Source organism: Zootoca vivipara, chromosome 14 (assembly GCF_965207765.1).
Source record: "Zootoca vivipara chromosome 14, rZooViv2.hap1.1, whole genome shotgun sequence".
In the NCBI taxonomy this organism is placed as follows: Eukaryota; Metazoa; Chordata; class Lepidosauria; order Squamata; family Lacertidae; genus Zootoca; species Zootoca vivipara.
This window is the reverse complement of record NC_142597.1, coordinates 39,974,061-39,997,505: the sequence shown is the minus strand read 5'-3', so window position 1 is coordinate 39,997,505 and position 23,445 is coordinate 39,974,061. Positions and strand designations below refer to the sequence as shown.

General features: G+C 46.6%; 1 protein-coding gene across 1 annotated transcript in view; it reads left to right on the top strand.

Annotated features, from left to right (window-relative positions):
- Nucleotides 1-372: 372 nt before the first annotated feature.
- LHX1 (LIM homeobox 1) overlaps nt 373-23,445 on the top strand; it is a 51,563-nt gene continuing 28,490 nt past the window's right edge. Inside the window, exons 1-2 of the mRNA XM_035139753.3 lie at nt 373-643; nt 16,991-17,217. Of these exons, the coding sequence (XP_034995644.1) occupies nt 474-643; nt 16,991-17,217 (397 nt within the window). The 5' untranslated portion in view covers nt 373-473. The remainder of the gene's footprint in view (nt 644-16,990; nt 17,218-23,445) is intronic.

The window sequence follows — 23,445 nt, the reverse complement described above, 5'->3', positions numbered from 1 at the left end:
AAGATTAGCTTCCGTCTCTGGTTCTTGAGCCGCCAGCCTGGCCTCCTCTGGACGCTGGAGTTTTTAATTTTTTGGAAGATTTTTTTAAAGAGAAGATTTATTGATGATCGTTGGCTTTTGAGTTTGATGTTCCCGACGGGACTTCGTTGAGAAGATCAACTTCTGCAGACAGCTTGCTCCAACGTGAAGGCTTTTCAAAAGCGCCGAGCCTGGGGAGGCTCTTCCCTACACCCACCCACACACCCGGGTGTGTGTTTTGGGGAGCTTGTTTGGGGCATTGATTTCTGCCTCTGTTGTGGACATCTGAGAAGGGAAAGCATCTCCCGCCTGCCTCCTCCTCCTCCAGCCTTGCTTGCAAACTTTTGATCCTACTCCGCCTCCCAAAAACACACACACACAAAAAGCTGACAACGACATACCCAGCGCCACAGCCACAGACCCCAACCACCCGCCCGCCCCCCTAACCAAAGACAATGGTTCACTGTGCCGGTTGCAAAAGACCCATCCTAGACCGCTTCCTCTTGAACGTTTTGGACCGCGCTTGGCACGTCAAATGCGTTCAGTGCTGTGAATGCAAATGCAACCTGACCGAGAAGTGTTTTTCCAGGGAAGGGAAACTTTACTGTAAAAACGACTTTTTTAGGTGAGTCCAAAAGTTTTGGGGGGCTTTGGGGGGGAAGGGGTGCTCTCTTTTGTCTCACTTTCTGTGTCTGAAATCCTATGTGTTTCCTAGGGACTAAGCCCGCTGTGTTCAGTGAGGTTAGCTCCCGGGGGGGGGGGGAATATGCCCTTGCGCGCTTGGCCCTAGGGAAGCGCGTTTTAGGACTGTGCAAGGGTGTATGGGGTCGTCGCAGCTCGTATGCTTGCTTCTAAGGAACCGCGCATAGGATCGCGGCTTGCATGCTTATTCCTGGATGGGTGCATCTAGGATCGCAGCTTGCACGCCTACTCCGGCGTGAGTAGGGTCGCAGCTCCTGAGCGTCCTCCTGGGGGGTGGGCCCCGTTAAACACAGTGGGACAACGCCCCCCCCCCAAACACGCCGGAGATTGCTCTGTTCATCAACTTTGGGTAACAGGGAGGCGTTATTTCCCTAACCCACCTCCGCGGCATCGCGTCCAAGTTAAGGTACCATGCCTTAAACTTTTCTCCTGCTTCCCGCCCCCCCCCTTTATGTGCGTAAAGGAGAGGAGCAGTCAGTACCAGGTTTTGCTTGCTCCCCCCCCAAAAAAAAACCCCACAATACCTCCCGGGCTTTCCTATCTACCCCGGGCCCTCTTTGAATTGTCAGGACTTCCCCAGGATACCTGACGGAACTACCCGGCCTCTGAACATTTACAAAAGTGCTACCGTATTTCCACCACCACAACCAGACGCAAGCGGACTTAGACTTTCTAAGACCCCTTTAAAAAATATATATATTGCCTGGATAAAATATTTGGGGGAGGGCAGGCTGATCAGCCCTCAGGGCAAGGATATTTCTGTTTCGTGCAGCGCGTTATTATTACTATTATTATTTATTAATTAACTGCAACAATAAGAAAATGCGGGATCCGTTATGCGTCGGGAGGCTCGTCTGTTTTTGTCCAGCGGGCCTTTGTTCTAGAGTAGCGAAGAGTGATGGATGTGTCAGCTGTCAATCAGTGCCTGGGAAAAGGGAGGGTGACCTTAAAAAAGAAAATGATTTTTTTCTCTCTTCTCCCTCCCGCCTCCCAGGACGGGGGGGGGAGGGTTGGACTTTCTGCAAAGTTCAATTCGGGAAATCTCGTTTCTAATATGACCCACTTTAACAAGTCACACTTCCCTTCTCTCCCACCACTCCCCCCCCCATCGCCAAATCTCATCACCGTATATGGCCTTTTTGCTAAACCAAACAAAGGGCAGAAGGGAGAAAGCGGGATCCCTGGAATTTTAAAGTTGTTTTTAAAGCGAACTCCTATATTTCCACACACACCCTAAAATGTTCAGAACCCAGCTCTTCAAATCTGCCTGGTTTTCAAACCGGACAGATAAAATAACTAAGTCGACGTTCTCACTGTAGGTGAGCGGAAGCCTTACTCTGAGGAGACTCGTTGAATTTAACGAGCATGACAAACTTCGGTTCGTTCGTTTCAGTAGGTCGTCTACTGAGAGTACAGCTTGGCTGAATACAACCCTTGATATGCGCGCGCGTGTGTAGTTAGATACAGATAAATCTATCAGGATGGATGGATAGATAGATAGATTAGATTAGATTAAACCCCCTAGCAGCACCTACCTCAACGGCGGGGAAAGGACTTTTGCAGATCATTTTCTGTTTTCCTTTCCAATTTCGTAACAACGTGGCATCGGTTTCCTTTCGGCGCCCATCGATTCAATCGCGAGAGGGAGATCACTGCTAAAGCCACTCTTTTTGTGATCAAAGAAAAAGGTCTGAGAGTAAATATATAAACAAAAGGTTTGTGCAAGAGGGGAAGGAGGGGCTGACCTTGAACTGGCCAGGTTTCTTTCTCAGTGGAAAAATACACCGCGACCATAGCCCACCCTGTTACCATCAAGCGCTTCTTTTGAAAACTGGGCTTCTTTTAGGTGTTTTAAAAGGGCCAAAAAACCAAACCCGGTCAAACACGTCGTCCTCCACCCCTCGCCCTGCGAAATTGAATGATGCTCCCCTTCTGTGCCAATATTTCGTCTTGCTATCTTTCCAAGGAGGCTTCCTTTTTGCGGCATTCTTTGTTTCTTACTAATCGTAATTAAAATGATAGTAAACAGCATTTTTGGACAATTTAAAGAAGGTGGGAGGGAGGCCAACTTTTAAAAACAAAAAAGCACCAGAGGAAAATATGTCTCCTCCTTTTTATTTTTGCTTTATAAGAATTCCGTTGAGGCTCCGACGGTTATTAAAAACGATGCAGGCTAAAGGAGAACTTTCAAATGTGCCTTTAGGCAATAAAATAACAATTGTGATAATATGCCATTTTGGCGCATGGAAGCGGTATAAAAATTAACCTAAGATATTTTTTTAAGTGTGTTAAGTGAAGCGAGCTTCGTTTTCCTCTGGAAGCAAACGATCGAGTAGGCCTAAATAATACCCTTTTACGCGTAAAGCTTTTCGGTAGTATTTTATCCAAAGGAAGGACTTTGACCTGACAGGCAACAGAAACAGGATTATCTGAAGGGCTGGGGCAGTGGAGAAAATCTTAAAACATGTCCCTGCGAAAAATTAGGAACTTCTAAATGCTGCGATCCTCATTTCACCGACTGGAGAGTAAACTCAATTGAACTCAGTCGCGGGCTTTTGAGTAAACACGTTTGTGGTTACAAATTTAGTAAAAATCCGGGAGGTGAACAGCGGGGTCTTTCCTTCCTCTCAGAAGTAAATGCCATTGAGTTCAAATCGACTTACTCCCAGGCAAGTGGAGCAAGGCCTTGTGCAATGGCACTTACTCCTGAGTAAACGTACGTGGGGTTTCCCCCCTTCAAATGGTGAATTTAGGTTGGCTTGTGCCTTTCAGCAACCTCTCCCCACTTAACGCATTCTAGCGAGATGTTCTCTTAATTCCCAATTTATTTTATTTGCCAGCTACTTTCGGAGGTTAGCAAAAATTAAACAGGCAATGAACTGCGGGGGGGCGCGCGGAAGAAACCCGACTTTTGCTTATGTAGCGTTCTCTTAGGCGTGGGGTAGGTTTATTTTCACACATAATCAATAATAATAATAATAATTTTACTGTTTATACCCCACCAACCTGGCTGGGTCACTCTGTAGAAGTTATTTTCTCCTGCCGACTCGGAGCACACACGGGGGCTGTGTGTATTGGGAGAGGTGTGAGAATTCACCTAGGAAATTCCAAAGTCCAGACGAGCGGGGGAAGCAGGTTCCTAATGCGAGGATTTGCGCCTTGGGCACAATCCCTTTGCGTGTGTTTGCTTTGAAAAAGCCGGGTGATAACTAGATCTGAATAAGGAAATGCGTTTCCGGCTGACGAAGCCTGCGTGTCAACACGGGCAGGCACACACGAGGGTCCCGTCCTCTCTCCGCCACCCGCAGCAGATCTAAGAATTCACTTTGCACCCGCGCGGGCGACTTGGAATCCTGTTTTCACACGTCTGGGTTCCAGAAACCCCTTGATCTTTGTTGATCCCTCCCGCAGGGGACCCGCTGGAATGAATGGGCACTGAGGTCCATTAAGTCCAATGGGTCTACTCTGAGTAAAGTCACCTGGACGACGGACACACACTCCTTACCCGCGAGGGCAGGCATGAGTTAGGGTGGAGATGGCAAATCTGAGTTTCCAAGACTGGGAAGAGTATTTGAGGGGAAAGAAGCGGTTTTTTAGCATCCCAAGGCAGGAGGAGAGAAAAAGCTATTCCATCCGCTGAGAACTTCCTAAGAGGCCCAGTCCATCTGCCGCCTTTCTGCGGTTTGAAATGGGCCAACGCCTAGATTCTGCCGAAGCGGCTCTGTAAAAGGCTGCGACGAAGTCAGCGCAGTCTAGAGAAAGCGGAAAGGGGAATCCAGAGCACAGGGGTGGGGGGTAGAAATAAAAGAATAGGGGGGGGGATGACTGAGCAAAAAGAAGAAGAAGATTGGTTTTAAATACTTAGTTGGCGCTCTGGAAACCCTTTCGGGTCTGGAGAGCGGAGCGCGTAAAAGAGATGAGAGGGTGGATGGATGGCTCACAGCGCAGTCCGAGGCATGTTTACTCGGGAGTAAGTTCCTCTGGCTCCTACAGGCCTTGTAAAAATAATACGTAAAAAGGAAATGTTTAAGAGAAGGGAGGGGAAATATGGCTGGCCAAAAAGAACGTGGCACCCAGAATGAAAAGCGCGGGGGAGACAAAAGAGCTGCGGGACTAAGGGAGGCGAGGAAGTAAAGGGAAGATCTTCGCGCGGAAAGGAAATAAAAGCGGCGAAGGGAAAGGGGGTGTCCGGAGGGCCAGGGAAGGGCCGTGGCTGCTCCGTGGGCAGAGCACCTACTTTGCAGGCGAAAGGTCCACGGCTGAACCCCTCGAAGAGAAGCTGCCAGCCCGTGTCGGGAATACGGAGCCATAGCTGTCAAGTTTTCCCTCTTCTCGCGAGGAAGCCTATTCAGCATAAGAGAATTTCCCTTTAAAAAAGGGAGAACCTGACAGCTATGTACGGAGCGCCAAATCGGGACCCGGCGCCTGAATCAGCAGCGTTTGCTATTCTTTGAGCTTGGCAGAGAGGAAATAGATTGGGGGGCGGGGGTGTGTGAACTAATGTTAGGAGCCAGGAAGAACAGTTCCTTGTTCCTAGTTAAAAGGACGACCTGTCCCCATTGTTTAAATCCACCTGCTCTCTGTGTTATCCCCTCGCATCTCGGTTCCTTCACTGCGAGCGATCGCGCACCCCCCCCCCCAAATAAAACAAACTAGTTTGTTTCCCCCCCCTCCCCATGGAAAGATGCCATCCTGTGCAGGTCTACTCGCAAGTCAGCCTCGAAGGGGGAAAGAGGATTGTTCCCGGATCAGTGGGTGCCTAAGGCCCGCTTAGGCTTCGGAGTTTTAAGTTTCTCGGGACTTACTTGCGAGTAGGCACGGGTAGGCTTGTCGATGTCAAAAGACACCAGGGCGCTTGCCCGGGAGAGCCTGGCTTCTTTCTGCTTTAAGGGGAGGGGGGACTCCTTCCTTTTTCATCAAGTTTCCAGTCCCTCTTGTCCCGCGTCGCCAAGGAATCGCCTGCAAGCGGCCTCGGCTAGCGGGACGAAAGGCTTCCTGCATGCAATCATTCCCTGCTTCACCAACCCCGTCGCTTTTTCCTTAATTATTTTATTTTATTTTATACAGTATTTTAAAAAGCACCAGCAACCCGCTCCCTTGGAAGAAAGAAAAACAAATACATCTGATTTTTTTAAATAATAATGAAACAAAAACCAACAACACTCAAACACTTGGTAAGATGCAATGAGCCAAACCATTAGGTAAAATGGCCCCCCTTCCAATTTTATGCCCACCATGTGTGTCCACGGCTCTAAGCACGTGGGAAACATTAAACCCGCTAACCCATTCGACGCCTGGATTTCCAGGCGGCTTTACTCCTAGGTAAGCCAGGTCGCTAAATAGGCCTTCCTGTATCTGTCTCTGTCTTTCCTTCGTCCCTTTAATGAAACAATTCGCGTTTGATTCCTATTTCCCTCCGCGAGAACAAGCAGCCTTCGGCAAACGCGGACACGTATCTTAAACGGCCGTGTGCACGCGCGATGCTAGCACAAGGGAAGCGCACGTTGGTCGTGGTTGTTTTAAGGACCCGCTGGTTTCAGTGGGAGACGGTGAATGGGGGGCGGGAGAAAGGTTTCGACTTTGGCTGAATCGCGATGCCTGCCTGCGCACTTGGGGACAAGGTGGGGAATGGAGGGGCGACGTTACGGACCCCTCCTCGCCATAGCTGCCAAGTTATCCCTTTTTTTAAGGGATTTTCCCTTATGCTGAATAGGCTTCCTATGGCAGCTATGCTCCTCGCTGAACTTCAAGCTTGTGGCTAAGACTATCTCGGTCCAGCGGACCTTGTATTGCCCCGTGGGTTTTTCCATGGCTTGTTTTTACCCACACGGCTCCGAGACGCGAATATTTATTTTAAGGCGTGTAGAAGAAACCTCTTAGGTGAATAAATGCAACAAATAATTGAAATATCCACCCCCCCACCCCCACCCCGATTTTCTTTCTCTCTCTGAGATGCGTTGGGTTGCCTCTAGCGTTTGGCCATTCTGAGAGCAAACCCCTCGCAGTTGAAAGCTAAGTCAGCCGCGTTGCAATGGGTCTACTTTGGGTAGGACTAAGCTTGGATACAATCCATATGTTTACAAGTGACTTGACTGGCGATTGTACATAGGACAGCACCTAAAAATGTATTTTCGTGATGTGATTTGCCACGAGCAACTTATAGGCACACACGCATATCCGCATGCAGACGTATTCGTGGATATTTAGGATTGACTGCATACTTCCAGGTTCAGGAAAAAAACTTGTCTGGAGTGTCGTTTGGCGGTTTAAAAAATCGGGCAGATTTGTAGACAGAAACATACACGCAGCACACCAAATATATACTGCACCTATAGATTAGATACCTTATATGTCACTGCAAAGAATGAACAGTGCATAGAAGCTCTCTAGTCGTGGAGAATTGAGGTGGTGGGGGTGATGATGATCTTCGTGTCTCCTCGAAAGTAAGCCCCGTGGCATTGCATGGCAATTGTTCCAACGTAAAGCTGCATGGAAAGTAATGACATCGGGGTGTCATATCCCTACTCAAGAGTAGACCCATTGAAATTAACGGACTCGCGATAGACATTTCCAATAATTTCAGTAGGTAGGTCTACTCTGAGTAGGACTAGCGCTGCCGTACAGTATTTCCCCCCCAAATCCACGTAGAAGTAGATGCTTCTATCCCGGAGTATTTTAAACTGATGGAGGCGATTCATCCACCCAGAAGCATTTTTCAGGTGGCAGGGCTAGGCGTTTTTATCTGACAGCTGAGTACTGTACTACTTGGGAAGGGGCGGAGGGGGAAGTAAACGGGTAGATGAGATCAGGATTTCGGTGTGGGGAGCTGGAAAGCAAGGGCAACGAACTTTTCATTGGGTCGAACCTGTTAGGTGTGCCGAGTAGGAAGATTCAGGATGGAGAATAAAGGAATCTTTAACTGAGAGAGAAATTATTTAAGTGTTTTGGGGAGACAGTTAAAAATCCAGGTGAAAATTGTGTGTGTGTACATATGTGTGTGCAAATGAAAAAACAAAATAACATTTTTAATTAGTAGTATATATTATTATTATTATTAATAATAATAATAGTTGGGAATTTACCCCCTGCAAAACATGTGAATAAATGACCACAATAGTGGTTTTTCTCACATTTCTATTTGCATTTTCCCGAAAGGAGCCTACTTGCAGTCTGGTCCTGCCAGGCTTTTTAATTTAGGAATAAAGCCCTTCTTCATCTTAGCCATCCTTTAGGGTAGAGACATGAATCAAAACAAAGCCGGCACAAACTTATCTGGGAGTATTCAGTGGGGGGTTACTTTTGAGTAGGACGTAAGTTGACCATCCAGTCAACAAAAGTCCCCTGGGTTGGTCCCCATTGGTAGAAGATTGCACTGCAAGCAATGCATGGAGAGATCCAGCGATGGATCTCTTGGGGCCATCAATACCTGAGATCGATGCTTTCAGGAACAATGCCCCCCACCCACCGCAGTTGTTGTGATTGTAATTTTTAATACTGAATTTTAAATTGCTGCAACCGGTACCTCGAACCTGGTGGCGAAGGACGAGTAATAAATTGAGATAATATCAATTAATTCATTAATACAGGGTGACCAGGTCAAGATCTGGGCAGGCCTTTTGGAGGACAGATTCAATATCGAAGGGAATAAGCTTGCCTTGCTTCTGAGTGTGAGACACACACACACTACCTCCTGGGAGCTTACTTGTCCGATCAAGCCGTTCAAGGCTGTGTTTTCCATAATAGTGGCACCAGAACAAAATGGGGTGTTGGGAGCACAGTAGGGTCAACGTATATTTCTAGATGGGTGAATTGCATTTCTCCCATCTCTGGGTGTAGGGGAAATATATTTTAATGACAGGGGACAGAGCCCAGCAATGGGGAGGGGCAAGTGTGGACGAGCTCATTGTTTGTGGGGGGCCGTTGTCCCCCTTGCACTTCTCTAGCCCCACTCATGGCAAGCGAAGAACTGGTGGTTCGAACGATCTTACAGTAATAGATGAAGCCGCCTTGTATTAAATGCATCTAGCTCAGAATAGTCCACCCTGCTTCCCTGTGGGTGAGAGAGAATCTTACCCCATCACCTGTTCCCTGATCCTTTGAAGCAGGAGATGTTGGGGATGGAACTGTGGGACATTTCTGCATGCAAAGACCTAGGCCATCCTTTGCGTTAACTTGGCCAAGGAGATCTACTTCTTCTTTGGCACGGACGGAGCCATGTCGAAAGGCATCGCACATCTCCCAAATTCAGCTTTAATGGTTATTAGGGCGTCGTTAATCAAAAGTGTCAGTCCTCTGGAAAGGAAACTCCCTGCCAGGCCTCTCTCCCATCTCCCTGTACAAACTCCCTTGTCCTCTTTCCAGGTCAATTACAGCTGCAGCAAACCTTTTATTTATATTCATGCTAATACATTTTGGCCTACAAAGTCTGGCCGACCTATGTACCTGGGAGCAAGCCCCCCGCTGAATTCACCAGGGCTTACTCCTGAGTAAGACAGGGCAATTGGAGCAGCAGCCTTGCTAAATTTAACCCTGCACCCGCCCCCAGGAGAAGGAGCCAATGTCATGAAAACTGGAAGAGAACATGCAGTCGATTCTCTTGATTCTTGGCTTGGAAGGAGCAACAAGGCCCAGAGATGGCTAGCGGGCAATTGGAGGAAGCTTATAAGAATATCCCCTGGCTGTTTCCTCTCCTTCTCCCCTCTCTCTGTGGAAGGCAAGGCTATCCGTGGTTAGTAGCCATGAAGGCTGCGTTCTGCCTTCATTGTCACAGGCAGCAATGCTTCTGAATGTCAGTTGCTGAGAATCGCAGGATGAGAGTGTGCTGTTGCGCTCAGGCCCTGGTTGTGGGCTTTGTGTTTGGGCACCTGGTTAGCCACTAAGATAACAGGACCCTCGACTAGATGGGTCCTTGGCAGGACTCTTGTTTACGTTCTCCAGTCCCCTTTTCTTGCAGCTTAGAGAGATGGGTAGAAAGAGTGGCCAGCGGAGGGTTGGAATGCAGAGCACAAGAGCATCTTAAAGATCCCGGAAGCCGAGAATATTAGTTTTGCGGCTTTGCTTGGGGAAGGGCTGTGGGTCATGGGCAGAGAACCTGCTTCTCATGCAGGAGGTCCAATATTCAATCTACAACATCTCCCAAGTAAGGCCAGGAGAGACCTCTTGTCTGAAAACCCTGGAGAGCCTCTGCCACTTGGGGTAAATAATACTGAGCTAGAGGGAGTAATGGCCTGACTTGATTGGTACAAGGCAGCTTTTTGTGTTCCCATGTTTAGTTCATTAATTTGTAGTTCCTATGTTTCTTTCATTGCTCTTATTTGTAATTCTGTATATGCGACTTTTGTAGCTTAGTCTGGTGTGTCAGCATTATTAGGTCCTAGTTGTATGACAGTTCAAAACATCATCTTCATATTTCTAATAATTTCTACTTGAGTTTGCTTTTTTTCCTCCTCCCTCCCCAATCAATTTTCCTTTTATGTTGTGACTTTATAGACTGTAAGGCTCAGGATGCAGAGATTGCCCCCTCCCTCCCATTTCCCCCCCTTTTTGTTCATCTAGGATCTCCTCTGGAAGCCTCTAGGACTCTCCGGATTCAAATAAGCTTGGGATTCCAGACCCTTGTCCAAGGGAGCACTGGAACCATATAGAAAATGATCCAAATAATAAATAAGAGAAGCAATGTAGAACTTTACAATCCTCTTCCTTCCGCCCCTGTTCTTTTTGCGATGTCCACCCAGCAACCCTGTGAGGTAGGCAGTGCTTAAACTTTGAGAATAAAGTACTGGGGTTGTAGACCTGCCTGGAAGGCACAATCTGCACCCCAAATCTCATTTACCCAAACTCAGATTTGCTGGGTATGCAAGCTCCTTGCTGCTTGAACCTGATTTTTCTCCCTCCAGGCTCCTCCTATTATCCTCATTAGCTGCTGCTTCTAGCCAGAAAGAGATGCCTAGGACAGCTTCTGAAGATTATTTCCATTGCTTTTACAGCCAAGTCATACTACAGAAAACAGGTTCCAGGGTTGCTAATTCCCAGCTGTTGATCACTCTTAGTGATTCCATAGGAATACTTTTAGAACAGTGGCTGAAATGCCTCAAACCAGCTAGAGAATCCCTTGGGTGGGAGCTGGAGGTGAACGTAAACAGGATCATATCGGTACTATTGTCTTCCCAAGAAGGGTACGTTTATGTTGGTTGGCCAATGCGGGAAGGAGATGATGGTAGAGCCTGTTCCGCACCATACATTCAAAATGCACATGCCTTCCCTTTAAGGCAGGCACCCCCAATCTCAGCCCTCCAGATGTTTTGGGACTACAACTCCCATCATCCCTAGCGAACAGGACCAGTGGTCAGGGATGATGGGAGTTGTAGTCCCAGAACATCTGGAGGGCCGAGTTTGGGGGGGGTGCCTGCCTTAAAGGATCCTGGGAGCTGTAGTTTGTTAAGGGGCGCTATAATTTGCATCTCCTTGAGGGGAAACTACAGATCACATTATTCTTTTCTGGGCGGTACGCTACGCGCTTTAAATATGTGTAGGGTGTGCTTTTAAGTATACGGTGTAGATTTGTATTGCAGTGTATTATTATTATTATTATTATTATTATTATTATTATTATTATTATTATTATTGCTACAATGTCTTACCTGCCCTTCTCCCAAAGCTCCCAGGGCAGTTTACAGCAATTAAAACAGAGCAATGTTGGGAGCAGCTGCTGAGACCACATAACACCAGTCTTGAAAGATCTACATTGGCTCCCAGTACGTTTCCAAGCACAATTCAAAGTGTTGGTGCTGACCTTTAAAGCCCTAAATGGCCTCGGTCCAGTATACCCGAAGGAGCGTCTCCTCCTCCATCATTCTGCCCGGACACTGAGGTCCAGCACCGAGGGCCTTCTGGCGGTTCCCTCGTTGCGAGAAGCCAAGTTGCAGGGAACTAGGCAGAGGGCCTTCTCGGTGGTGGCGCCTGCCCTGTGGAACGCCCTCCCAACAGATGTCAAAGAGGAAAACAACTACCAGACTTTTAGAAGACATCTGAAGGCAGCCCTGTTCAGGGAGGCTTTTAATGTTTAATAGATTACTGTGTTTTATTTTTTCTATTGGAAACCACCCAGAGTGGCTGGGGAAACCCAGCCAGATGGGCGGGGTATAAATAATAAATTATTATTATTATTATTAGCAATACTAAATGCAATACTATGCAATATTTAAAGACAACTTACAACTAAAAAAATAAGATGGGTCCTTAAAACATACATCTCAGGTGCCCAAAGGCAAGGTGAAGGGGTGAAATCTCTCCCCACTCGCCTTGGTGGGGAGTTCCCCAACTTAGGTGCTGGGCTGCCACTGTCATGCCAAACTTCTGAGGGCAATGGAACAAGCGACAGGGGGGTACCCTCCACCGATCTCAGTGCTTGAGAGGGCCTGTCGGAAATGTTCCACTTCAGCGTACTTCATTCCAGCACGACCCCAAATAAATAAATGGAGTAGAAACAAAATCTTAGAGTAGAATGCCCAGCTTCAGGATACTCCATTCCGTTCCACCTCCTGCCCAGTTTTCCAATCCCACCCACCCTCCAAAACCACACCACTAAACCCATATTCTCTTGGCTATTTTAAAGCTATCTTTTAAGGAGTTCCTTCCATGGGTTTTTGTTCTTACTGCAAACCTCAGGGTTGTGCTTCGAGGTTGCTGCTGATGCCTCCCTTTCTCATGGATGGCGCCTTTTTGGCAACATAAAGGAATGGTCTGTGCCGGCTGTGCTTCAGGAATAGAGGGAATGTTCCTTATTAAATATGTCTGTCCATGTCACCCTTTGGGGTGGAACGTAAAACAAAAAAGGACCAGGCTTCAGCCCATAGGAACCTTCAGTCTGAATTTCAACCTTGCAGGGAATCGAGGAGGAAGGGAAAAACTAGAGTACGAAATCTGGGTTGCCAGATATATATATATATATATATATATATATATATATATATATATATATATAATCTGCCTTTCCTCATGTGCTGTTCAGCAGCAACCAGCACAGCAGATATTAACAGGTGTTGCTCATTATCTTTAGGCCAGGAACAAAATTCATCAGCTGGTTTTCCTGCAGATCATGTTGTCCTGCTTGGCGCAGGAGCCAAGCAGGCGAGGATTTTCTGTTTTTGTTTCCCCCCCTGGTTCGCTGCGAAGCCTAATAACAAGGGATGGTGGCGTTTGGGCTCTGAGCCAGGGACACTTTGCTACGGGGCGGAGTAGGAATGGGAAGCTTTTCAGCACTTCTGAGCGGAGATGAAAATAAGAGGACAAGCACACAGACTCCGCCTAGGAATCCCTCTGTAAAATATCTGTGCTTTTATGAAATTTGGGGAGCACAGAGTGTCCTTATTTTAACCTAGGATGACAAGGTGCAAAATGGGATGAGGGATTTTCAGCATTCAGTAAAAGCTCAGCAGCCTATTTTGGCATCAATAGATAAGCAACCCCCTAAACTGAGCTTTATCGTTTTTAATTGCTTTTAATTGCTATGCTTTCGAATGGTTTGTCTTACTGCGTATTTTAACTGGGGGTGCTTAAATGCCCCATTGGAACTGCCATTGCATATTTTAATGGTGTGTTGGTTTTACAGTTGTAAAGTGCTTGGAAGCCCTGTTGTCATATAAGCGGTATATATGTATTAATTATATATATAAATTAATTGTTATTAGCGGTAGAAGCATTTGCAGCTTCCCTCCCACGATATACACTTTCTGCACAACATGGATCTGTTTGTTTCAAACGTTTACCCGGTATTTCAAAAATTTACACTGAAATGCAAAAATACTTGATCGAAACAGAACCACGCTGAAAGAGTTACAACATTCTGACATGAGAACAGCAGCAGTTAAAACAAAGATATTTGGAACCTCGGCTTAAAAAGCAATTTTAATAATAATAATAATAATAATAATAATAATAATAATAATAATAATTGTGTCCAGGGTCTGTTGAAAAGCCAATAAAGCAGGAACCTTAAAAATGACCTTCTACCCAGTCAAACCATTGGGCCATTTAGCTCAGTGTTGTCAACACTGACTGGCAGCAGCTCTCCAGGGTTTCAGGCAGGGTGTCTCTCCTACCCTGATCTGGAGATGCCAGAGACTGAAACTGGGACCTTCTGCATGCAAAGCCTTGAAAAACTAGGATTAGAGCAGGCATCCCCAAACTTTGGCCCTCCAGATGTTTTGGGCTACAATTCCCATCTTCCCCGACCACTGGTCCTGTTAGCTAGGGATGATGGGAGTTGTAGGCCAAAACATCTGGAGGGCTGCAGTTTGGGGATGCCTGGATTAGAGCCTAGGCCACACCAAAAAGATCAATTTGCTTTGCCATTCATGTTGTTTGTTATTCATCCAGGTTACCAAATAGAGTGGTACCTTGGTTTAAGTACACAATTGGTTCCGGAAGTCTGTACTTAACCTGAAGCGTACTTAACCTGAAGCGAACTTTCCCATTGAAAGTAATGGAAAGTGGATCCGTTCCAGCTGGTCCACGGAGTACTTAAACTGAAGCGTACTTAAACCGAGGTATGACTCTACCCTTAAAAGGAGGCCTGACCTATTTCACCACAAGCCAGCCTATCTGAACCTATTTTCTTCAATAAAAAAATTCCTAAAGTAGCACCTTAAAGACCAACTAAGTTTTTATTTTGGTATGAGCTTTCGTGTGCATGCACACTTCTTCAGATACACTGAAATAGGAGCCCCAGGCACTTATGTAGAAATAAGTGCCTGGGGACTCCTATTTCAGTGTATCTGAAGAAGTGTGCATGCACACGAAAGCTCATACCAAAATAAAAACTTAGTTGGTCTTTAAGGTGCTACTTTAGGAATTTTTTTATTTTACTTTGACCCAGACCAACACGGCTACCTACCTGTAACCAGAACTATTTTCTTCAGTTTTTTTTCTTAATTTCAGTTGTCTTTTCTTTCTTTTTGTAATGCAGTGCTTCAGGACGGACCGCAGCTTAGCTGGGGAAACACATCCCTGCGGGGAGAGGCAATGATGGGGTCAGAAAAAAGCCTCTCCTGTTGAATTTCTGTCTGTTGAGTAGCTATTAAGTACACAGTTGGGGAGCGGGAGAAGCTGACTGTATTAGCCAACACAATATCCTCTCTCTCCACTGGAGACCCTTGTTTCATTCCCACCAAAACAGTCTTGAAATAACTCTTTAAAAAAACACCTCTAAAATACCCCCATCCTTTTAAAGGAGCATACAGTTGTTCGGAAATATAGCTTAGATGTGGGGCCTGCAACAAAGTGCTGCAGTATGGTGTTCCTGTTCAGGGTTCTAGCCAGCTTAAGGATTTGGCCAATGGCCCATCTGGTCCAGCATCCTATTCTTTCAGTGGCCGACCAAATTCAACAACAGCTCTCCCCACTTGCAGCCCCCAGGAAATGGCGTTCAGAGCCATTTCCTGTCTTCGAAAGTGCGGGGGGGGGGGTGCCGCCATTGTGGCTAGTCCCCATTGCAGACCGTCCAAGTGTCCCTATTTTCCAGGGATGTCCCTTCTGGCGGTTCCCTCACTGTGAGAAGCAAAGTTACAGGGAACCAGGCAGAGGGCCTTCTTGGTAGTGGCGCCCGCCCTGTGGGAACATCCTCCCATCAGATGTCAAAGAAATAAACGACTATATGACATTTAGAAGACATCTGAAGGCAGCCCTGTTTAGGGAAGTTTTCAATGATTGATGTTTCAATGTATTTTTAATCTTTTGTTGGAAGCCGCCCAGAGTGGCGGGGCATAAGTAATAAATAAGAATAACTATTATTATTAGATCCTGGAATGTCCCCCTTTTCCATAGGATAGGGTTGCCATGTTTCAAAGAGTAAAAAGTGATTTTTCAATTCATTTGCCTAAGATTCAGGACAAAGGATTCTGCCTTTCAGAAATCCCCCCCCCCGGGGGGACGTCAATTGAAATCCTGGTAATGTTCGAGAAAACCCAGATGTATGGCATCTCAACCTTAGGATGTTTCTGTTTTCATTGGAGAAATGTTGGGAGTTATCCGACCCCGGAGCCGTCTGAAGGCAACCCTGTATGGGGAAGTTTTTAAAAAATCTTTAATGTTTTATTATGTTTTCATATCTGTTGGAAGCTGCCCAGAGTTGCTGGGGCAACCCAATAAGATGTGTGGGGTATAAATGGTAAAAATCCTCATTGTGGAATGGGACGTCCCTGTTTTCATTGGAGAAATGTTGGAGGGTATGCATGCCATTGATGAATTTCCCCTGTCCTCTTTTGAAACCATCCAAGATGGCGGCTCTCTTGTGGGAACAAATTGTTTCGTTTTTACTTTCTGCTCTGTCGTTATTCTTTTTTTGAAAAAAAAGCGGGAAATGCCCTGAGTTTGAGTGAGGAGAGGGTGGAACTGGGAGCGGGGGTCTTTCATTTTGACAGACAGGGGTGGGTTTTCTTCCCTGGGCATTCCAGTCCCCATGATTTATTTTAGAGGGAGTGGGTAAAAGCTGTGCTTGTTTTTCGTGTGAATTTATGCTCCTTTACCCAATGCAAGTCAATGAAAGGGAATCTTTCTTTTGCAAAGAGAAGATGCTTTGTCTCCAGAATTCTGCAGTGGAGGCACAAGGCAATGGGCATAACCAGGCGAGTCGGGTGTGTGTGTGCAGCTGCCCCCCTAGAGCAAATAAATGAAAATGCTTAACTAAAAGTAGAAGTTGTAGAAAATTTTGACACGTTTTTCTGAGCACTTGGGGGTCAAAAGAAAGTTATATAAAACAAATGTTGTGGAAATATTTCATTCCGAATCTGCTAGAGTATAGACAGAGACACAGGATGATGACAGGTGGGTGTCCTGCCCCCCCCCACTAAATCCTGGCTATGCCTATCCAGAAGCCCCCCCCCTCTACCAATGGTCCTTGCACTAGAACAGTGGTGGCCAATCTTTGCCCTCCAGCTGTTTTGGGACTACAACTGCCATCATCCCTAGCTAACAGAACCAGTGGTCAGGGATGATGGGAATTGTAGTCTCAAAACAGCAGGTGGGCCAAGTTTGGCCACTACTACTCTAGAAGGTCCTTTCTGGGAGGGTGGCATGGTCAGCCCTCAATATCTGTTTTCTGCTGCCTGCCATTCTGCCTCTTGGTAGAGCCGGCACCAATTATTCCCCTCTTCCAGCTTGTCACCATGCAGCCCTGTTCTGGTTTCAGCCTCGTTCTGGTTTCTTTTCTGGTCCGTTTCATGAGCTCTGGCCTGTCTCTCTCCCCCCCCTCCCTCCCCTTGCTTTGATCCAGGTGTTTTGGGACCAAGTGTGCTGGCTGCTCGCAGGGGATCTCTCCCAGCGACCTGGTCAGGAGGGCGAGGAGCAAAGTCTTTCACTTGAGCTGTTTCACCTGCATGATGTGTAACAAACAGCTCTCCACCGGCGAGGAGCTTTATATCATCGACGAGAACAAGTTTGTCTGCAAAGAAGATTACCTGAGCAACAGCAGCACTGCCAAAGAGAACAGCTTGCACTCAGGTGAGGAGCGGCTCCGGACTTCGGTTGGGGGGGGGCAGTCCGAATCCAACTGATCAGACTATTGAAACGCCTGGTTGTCCGGGCTGTATACAACCAGTTACATCATGTGACTTTCCCCAAAGAATTCTGGGAATTGTGGTTTGCTAACCCAGGTGGCGCTGTGGGATAAACCAGTGTTTCTCAACCTTTTTTGGGCCAAGGCACACTTGTTCCATGAAAAAAATCACGAGGCACACCACCATTAAAAAAGTTAAAAAATTTAACTCTGTGCCGCCCTATATTGACTATATAATTATGACTGTAAGAAACACTTGCCAATTGCTGTGTTGGTTGCAATCTCCTGTAATAAGGCTTCACAAGCCACTGATTTCTCTGCCAGCACAATCCTTTGCTCAGCAAGTTTCAGGTTGAGCTCATCCAGCCAGCTTCTTTAAGTTTGTCTAAAACCACCCTCCCGTGGTGGTGGCTGTTGAGAGCTGCACTCGCCCCGCGTCGTGACCCGGCAAATCGCCCTTCTCGTCGCCGCACGTCACGGCACACTAGCCAGCGTCTCGCGGCACATTAGTGTGCCGCGGAACAGCGGTTGAGAAACGCTGGGTTAAACCACAGAGCCTAAGGCTTGCCGATTAGAAGGTCGGCGGTTCGAATCCCTGCAACGGAGTGAGCTCCCATTGCTCGGTCCCAGCTCCTGCCCACCTAGCAGTTCGAAAGCACATCAAAGTGCAAGTAGATAAATAGGGACCGCTCCGGCGGGAAGGTAAACAGCGTTTCCGTGCACTGCTCTGGTTCGCCAGAAGCAGCTTTGTCATGCTGGCCACATGACCCGAAAGCTGTCTGCGGACAAACGCCGGCTCCCTCGGCCTATAGAGCGAGATGAGCACCGCAACCCCAGAGTGGGACACAACTGGACCTGATGGTCAGGGCCCCCTTTACCTTTAAGGATGCTCAGAACTGCATCTTTGCAGAGGGTGAAACTACTTCCTCGGATCTGGCGGTGGGGGGTGGGGGGAGAGCCATGTGATGTCTGTGAATCTCACAGGAAGGCCTTACTAGGCTGTATTCCTAACCATTACTGAGGAGCTATTCTGCTGGAATCACTCAGTCTATAGAGCACGGGAATCTTAATCTCAGGGTTGTGGGTTTGAGCCCCACGTTGGGCAAATGATTCCTGCATTGCAGGGGGCTGGACTTGTCCATAATTTCCCTGAAATATTTGGCATTCAGCCCTCGTAAACAGCAATGGAAATTGCTGAAATGTCCAGGGAAATCCCAGACGTATGGTAGCCCATGTCAGTGGTGTATGTTCTCAATACACAACAGTGTAGAATTTGACAAATTTCATAAAAAATATCTTAGAAACTCAGGGTTGGCTTAAAAAAAAATTCGCAAGGAAAGCTCAGCAACTTTGGTCGAAACAACTTTTTTCTGTCTAGATTTCGACTTTTTGAAATATGGCAACCCTACTCATGGCCCCTTTCAACTCTACAATTCTGTGATTCTATGAGGAAGGCCCATTAAATTCAATGGGATATACTCCCAGGCAGGGGTGCCAATTTAATAAAATATGGGGGGGGGAGCAGGTAAGCTCTGACACATTCTCACCATTTGAATAGTAATGCTCATCAACCTGGGGGGGGGGGCAGGCTCCTCAAATATTTTATTGGGGTGTGTGAATGGTCCTTGGCCCCTAGGCCTAGTAGATAGCACCTATGCTCCCAAGTAAATGGGATTAAGGTTGCAACATTAGAATTTGTACCGTAGCTTTCGTGAACTCTATAATACTTTAAAACAGAATTGGAGAAATCCACCAAGGAGGGGAGGTCTATCAACACCTATCAGCCATGATAACTGGGGAAGGGACGTAGCTCTGTGGTTAGAGCATCTGCTTTGCATGCAGAAGGTACCCGGTTCAATTCCTGGGGTCTCCAGAACTGGGAGTGTCTCCCGGATGAAAGTCTGGAGAGCCACTGCTGGTCCTGGGCAAGATGGACCAGGGGGTATGACTCTGCATCCGGAAAATTTCCTATGATGCTTCCGGATTCAGAGATAGTGTAACTCGGGGTAGCCCCGGCCAGCATGCCTAATGGTCAAGGGTGATGGGAGCTGGCATCCAGCAACACCTGGAGATCACCACATTGACCACCTCTTCCTCAGAATATCTGCCACTGGTATTCATAACGGTGGGTTGTTGGCCTTCATGCCAGGGGAGGGGTTACGGAGGCATGGGTTTGGAAGAAGGGTCTTGGCTTACAACCAGCAGTGCTCATTTGATGTCTTTAAATTAATTGATAGGAGCAATTAATTTGCTTCCCTCACCCCACCCATTTTTGTTTCTGGTGCATTCAAAGTTTTCACAGCTACGGAAAATCAGAAGGTGACTGTTCTGTCATTTGGGGAAGAAGCTGAGAGTAGGTTATAAACTTGATTGCAGATGGAAATAAAAGTATCCACCACCAGGGGGAAAATTACAGAATCACGGGCCAATATTTGGAGTACAGTATTATTAAAATAGCATTGGATTGTATCCAACCCAAGTCTTATTCAGAGAAGACCCATTTCACATTTTTTTTTAATCACTATGAGTTTGTATTGGATTGTATGAATGGTCTGATGAATTGGTTACGTTCTCTCTCTTTTTGCCTTGTTACACTATTTTAGTTTTGACCTGCTTAGAGTGATTGCAATGTTTTGCCAGTGGCTAATGCTATTGATACCACCACGAGCTGTTTTGAGCTCAGCTCTGTCGCTGGAAAAGCAGAATACAAATTTGAAATCAAATTTAAGTCAACGGACCCAAGGTAGCCATGTCTTTTTTATTATTTTCAACAGGTCTTCTCTGAGCAGGACTAGGATTGGAGACAACTAATTGTTTTATTTTTATAGTATAGTCACATTATTGATTGATTGCCCTTCACCCCCAAGGTCCCAGGGCAGGCTACAGCAATGTTATAAACAATTTAAAATAACTTGCAGACATAAAAATAAGGCTTCTAAGTGGTGTAAAAAAAAAGGTAAAGGACCCCGACAGTGAAGTCCAGTCATGAACGACTCTGGGGTTGTGTCATGTGGCCAGCATGACTAAGCCGCTTCTGGCGAAACCAGAGCAGCGCACAGAAAGGACATTTACCTTCCCGCCGGAATGGTACCTATTTATCTACTTGCACTTTGACGTGCTTTCGAACTGCTAGGTTGGAAGGAGCTGGGACCGACCAATGGGAGCTCACCCTGTCACAGGGATTCGAACTGCCGAAAAATGAAAACCAATTGCACAATGTTATTCAAATACTGGTGAAATGGACCCAATTCCTTTTCAGTCTCTGTTTTGTGCGCTAAAGAAACTGGGGGGTCTGAGAAGATCAGATCAGAACAGGGTCTGCTAGGCACAGTTTGCAATCCACACTTAGCTGCAAACTCCTGGGAGGAGCATCCATAGGTGTCTATAGGTCATTTCCTTTCTTACATCCCTTTTGGGAAGAGGACCAGTGAATTGGAACTACTGGAGATCCATTTTAAGAGCCCAGGAAGATCAGAGAGAAACACATTTTCACAGAGAGTGAGAGAGAGAGTGATAGACAGGCAAATACCTTGTAGGAAACAGCTTCTTCTTCTTTTTTGAGGTGGTGGGTGAAGAAATTCACAGTCCAAGGAAATGTTTGGCCTGGCATACTTGTTGGGGAGGTGTGTGTGTCGGTTTCACACCCGTGTGTTACTGGCACACATGTGTAAAGTGTGGAGGTTTGTTGAAAGGAGAGGAAGAAGGAGAAAGGGTTGCGATTTCGCACCACGAGGAATAGTTAACACAGTGCTCCCCCTCCGCAAAACACACACACACTTATGGACAAAATATGGGGAGGGGGAAAGTGTTTTCCCTGTCTGAAACCTGGGGCTCAGTCCAGCTCACAAGTAGATCACCACCTGACCCCATTGATCCATTGCAAACAAATACTTAATGGTGCTACCTTTTGTGGGTCTACGCAAATGTAAGTCCCACTGAGTTCTATGGGTTGGTTTTTTGGGGGTTTTTTTACTCTCAGGTAAAATCATTAGTAGGCTGCCATCCTAGGCATGGACACTCAGAGATAGATCCTAGTGAATTCAGTGGAGCTCTCCCCCCCCCCCGGTACTATTTTCATTTTGCTTGATTTTGTGGGGTTAGGAATGCAGCCTTTATTTATTTCGTAAAATTTATACACAACTTGATTGCAAAAAGACTCCGAAATCCTCAAAAGCAGTTTGTAGAAAAAGAAGAAGGGTAAAACAATAAGAAAAAAGGTAAAACAATAAGAAAAACTAACAACAATGGTATAAGACAAAGTTAAAATAACAATAGACCAAAAAAAAGCCAGATTAAAACTCACATTAACATTAATTGCTTTAATCTCTTCCACTGAAGTAGACATAATTAATACCAAGCTATCTACATATTTATACATATTTATTTGGAAGAGAACTCCCCCACCCCATGTGTGTTTCAATGGGATTTACTCCCAAATAAATGGGGGTTAGGCTGCTGCCTTAAAAGTGCTTTACGCTGGAAGAAGCTTCCCTTACTTCAGAGGTGGGGAACTGAAGGGCATCCATGCAGGGTCAGGCCAAAGGACTATCTAGCCCAGCATCCTGTTCTCACAGCAGCCAACCAGCTTTCCCTATGGAAAGCCTGCAAGCAGGATATGAGCACAATAGCCCCCTCTGACTCAGGGTGATTCCCAGCAACCGGAATTAAGAGGCATAATGCTTCCCACACTGGAGGGAGAACACACGGCCAGTAGTTATGATAGTCTCGTCCTCCATCAATTTGGCTAATCTGTGATCATCCAGAAAACATCTGTTTCAAAAAATGTAGGTTGCTTTTCAACCTGTTGAGCAGGCACCCCCAAACTCTCGGCCCTCCAGCTGTTTTGGGACTACAATTCCCATCATCCCTGACCACTGGTCCTGTTAGCTAGGGATGATGGGAGTTGTAGTCCCAAAACATCTGGAGGGCCGAGTTTGGGGGTGCCTGCTGTTAAGTCTCAGAGTGGCTTATAACAGTATAAAATACACAAAATTTAAAAGTAAGCACACGAGATTCAAAACCTCAAGAATTTAAAATATCTATTGATGGAACTAGCTATCTATCATCATTAATACATGACGCCCCTCCCTGACCATCAGGTCCAGTCGTGTCCGACTCTGGGGTTGCAGCGCTCATCTCGCTCTATAGGCCGAGGGAGCCGGCGTTTGTCCGCAGACAGCTTCCGGGTCATGTGGCCAGCATGACAAAGCTGCTTCTGGCGAACCTTCCCGCCGGAGCGGTCCCTATTTATCTACTTGCACTTTGATGTGCTTTCGAACTGCTAGGTGGGCAGGAGCTGGGATTGAACAACGGGAGCTCACCCCGTCGCAGGGATTCGAACCACCGACCTTCTGATCAGCAAGCCCTAGACTCTGTGGTTTAACCCACAGCGCCACCTGGGTCCCAATACATGACACAGCTCGGTTGATTAGGGCGTGGTGTTGATAATGCAAGTGATCCACCTTCTTGTAGGAGGGGGTTCCACAGAGCTGGACAGTTCCCCATCATTCCCTGACAATTGGCCATGCTGGCTAGGGCTGATGGCATCTGGAGGACAGCGGCTTCCCCACTACTGCCCTCCCTTCCTTTAAACCCAAACCATCATCTGTTCCATTCTGAAGGAGCGTCTCCACCCCCATCGTTCTGCCCGGACACTGAGGTCGAGCTCCGAGGGCCTTCTGGCGGTTCCCTCGTTGCGAGAAGCCAAGTTACAGGGAACCAGGCAGAGGGCCTTCTCGGTAGTGGCACCCGCCCTGTGGAACGCCCTCCCACCAGATGTCAAAGAGAAAAACAACTACCAGACTTTTTAGAGGACATCTGAAGGCAGCCCTGTTTAGGGAAGCTTTTAATGTTTAATAAATTATTGCATTTTAATATTTCTGTTGGAAGCCGCCCAGAGCGGCTGGGGAAACCCAGCCAGATGGGCGGGGTATAAATAATAAATAATTATTATTATTACTTCCTTGTCATGTGTTCACACACACATCTCACTCCAAAAATCTACTCGGAACTTATTTTGTTGCTATTAAGTAAGTTTGTGGAGTTTTTTTTTTAAGTGACTTTTTAATACAGGTTTGGGGAGAGCCTGTTGGGACTTATTTCCCCCAAATTCTAATCTTTTGGAATATTTTCCCTAAATAACAATGTCTAGGATTGCAGCCCAAGTCAATGTG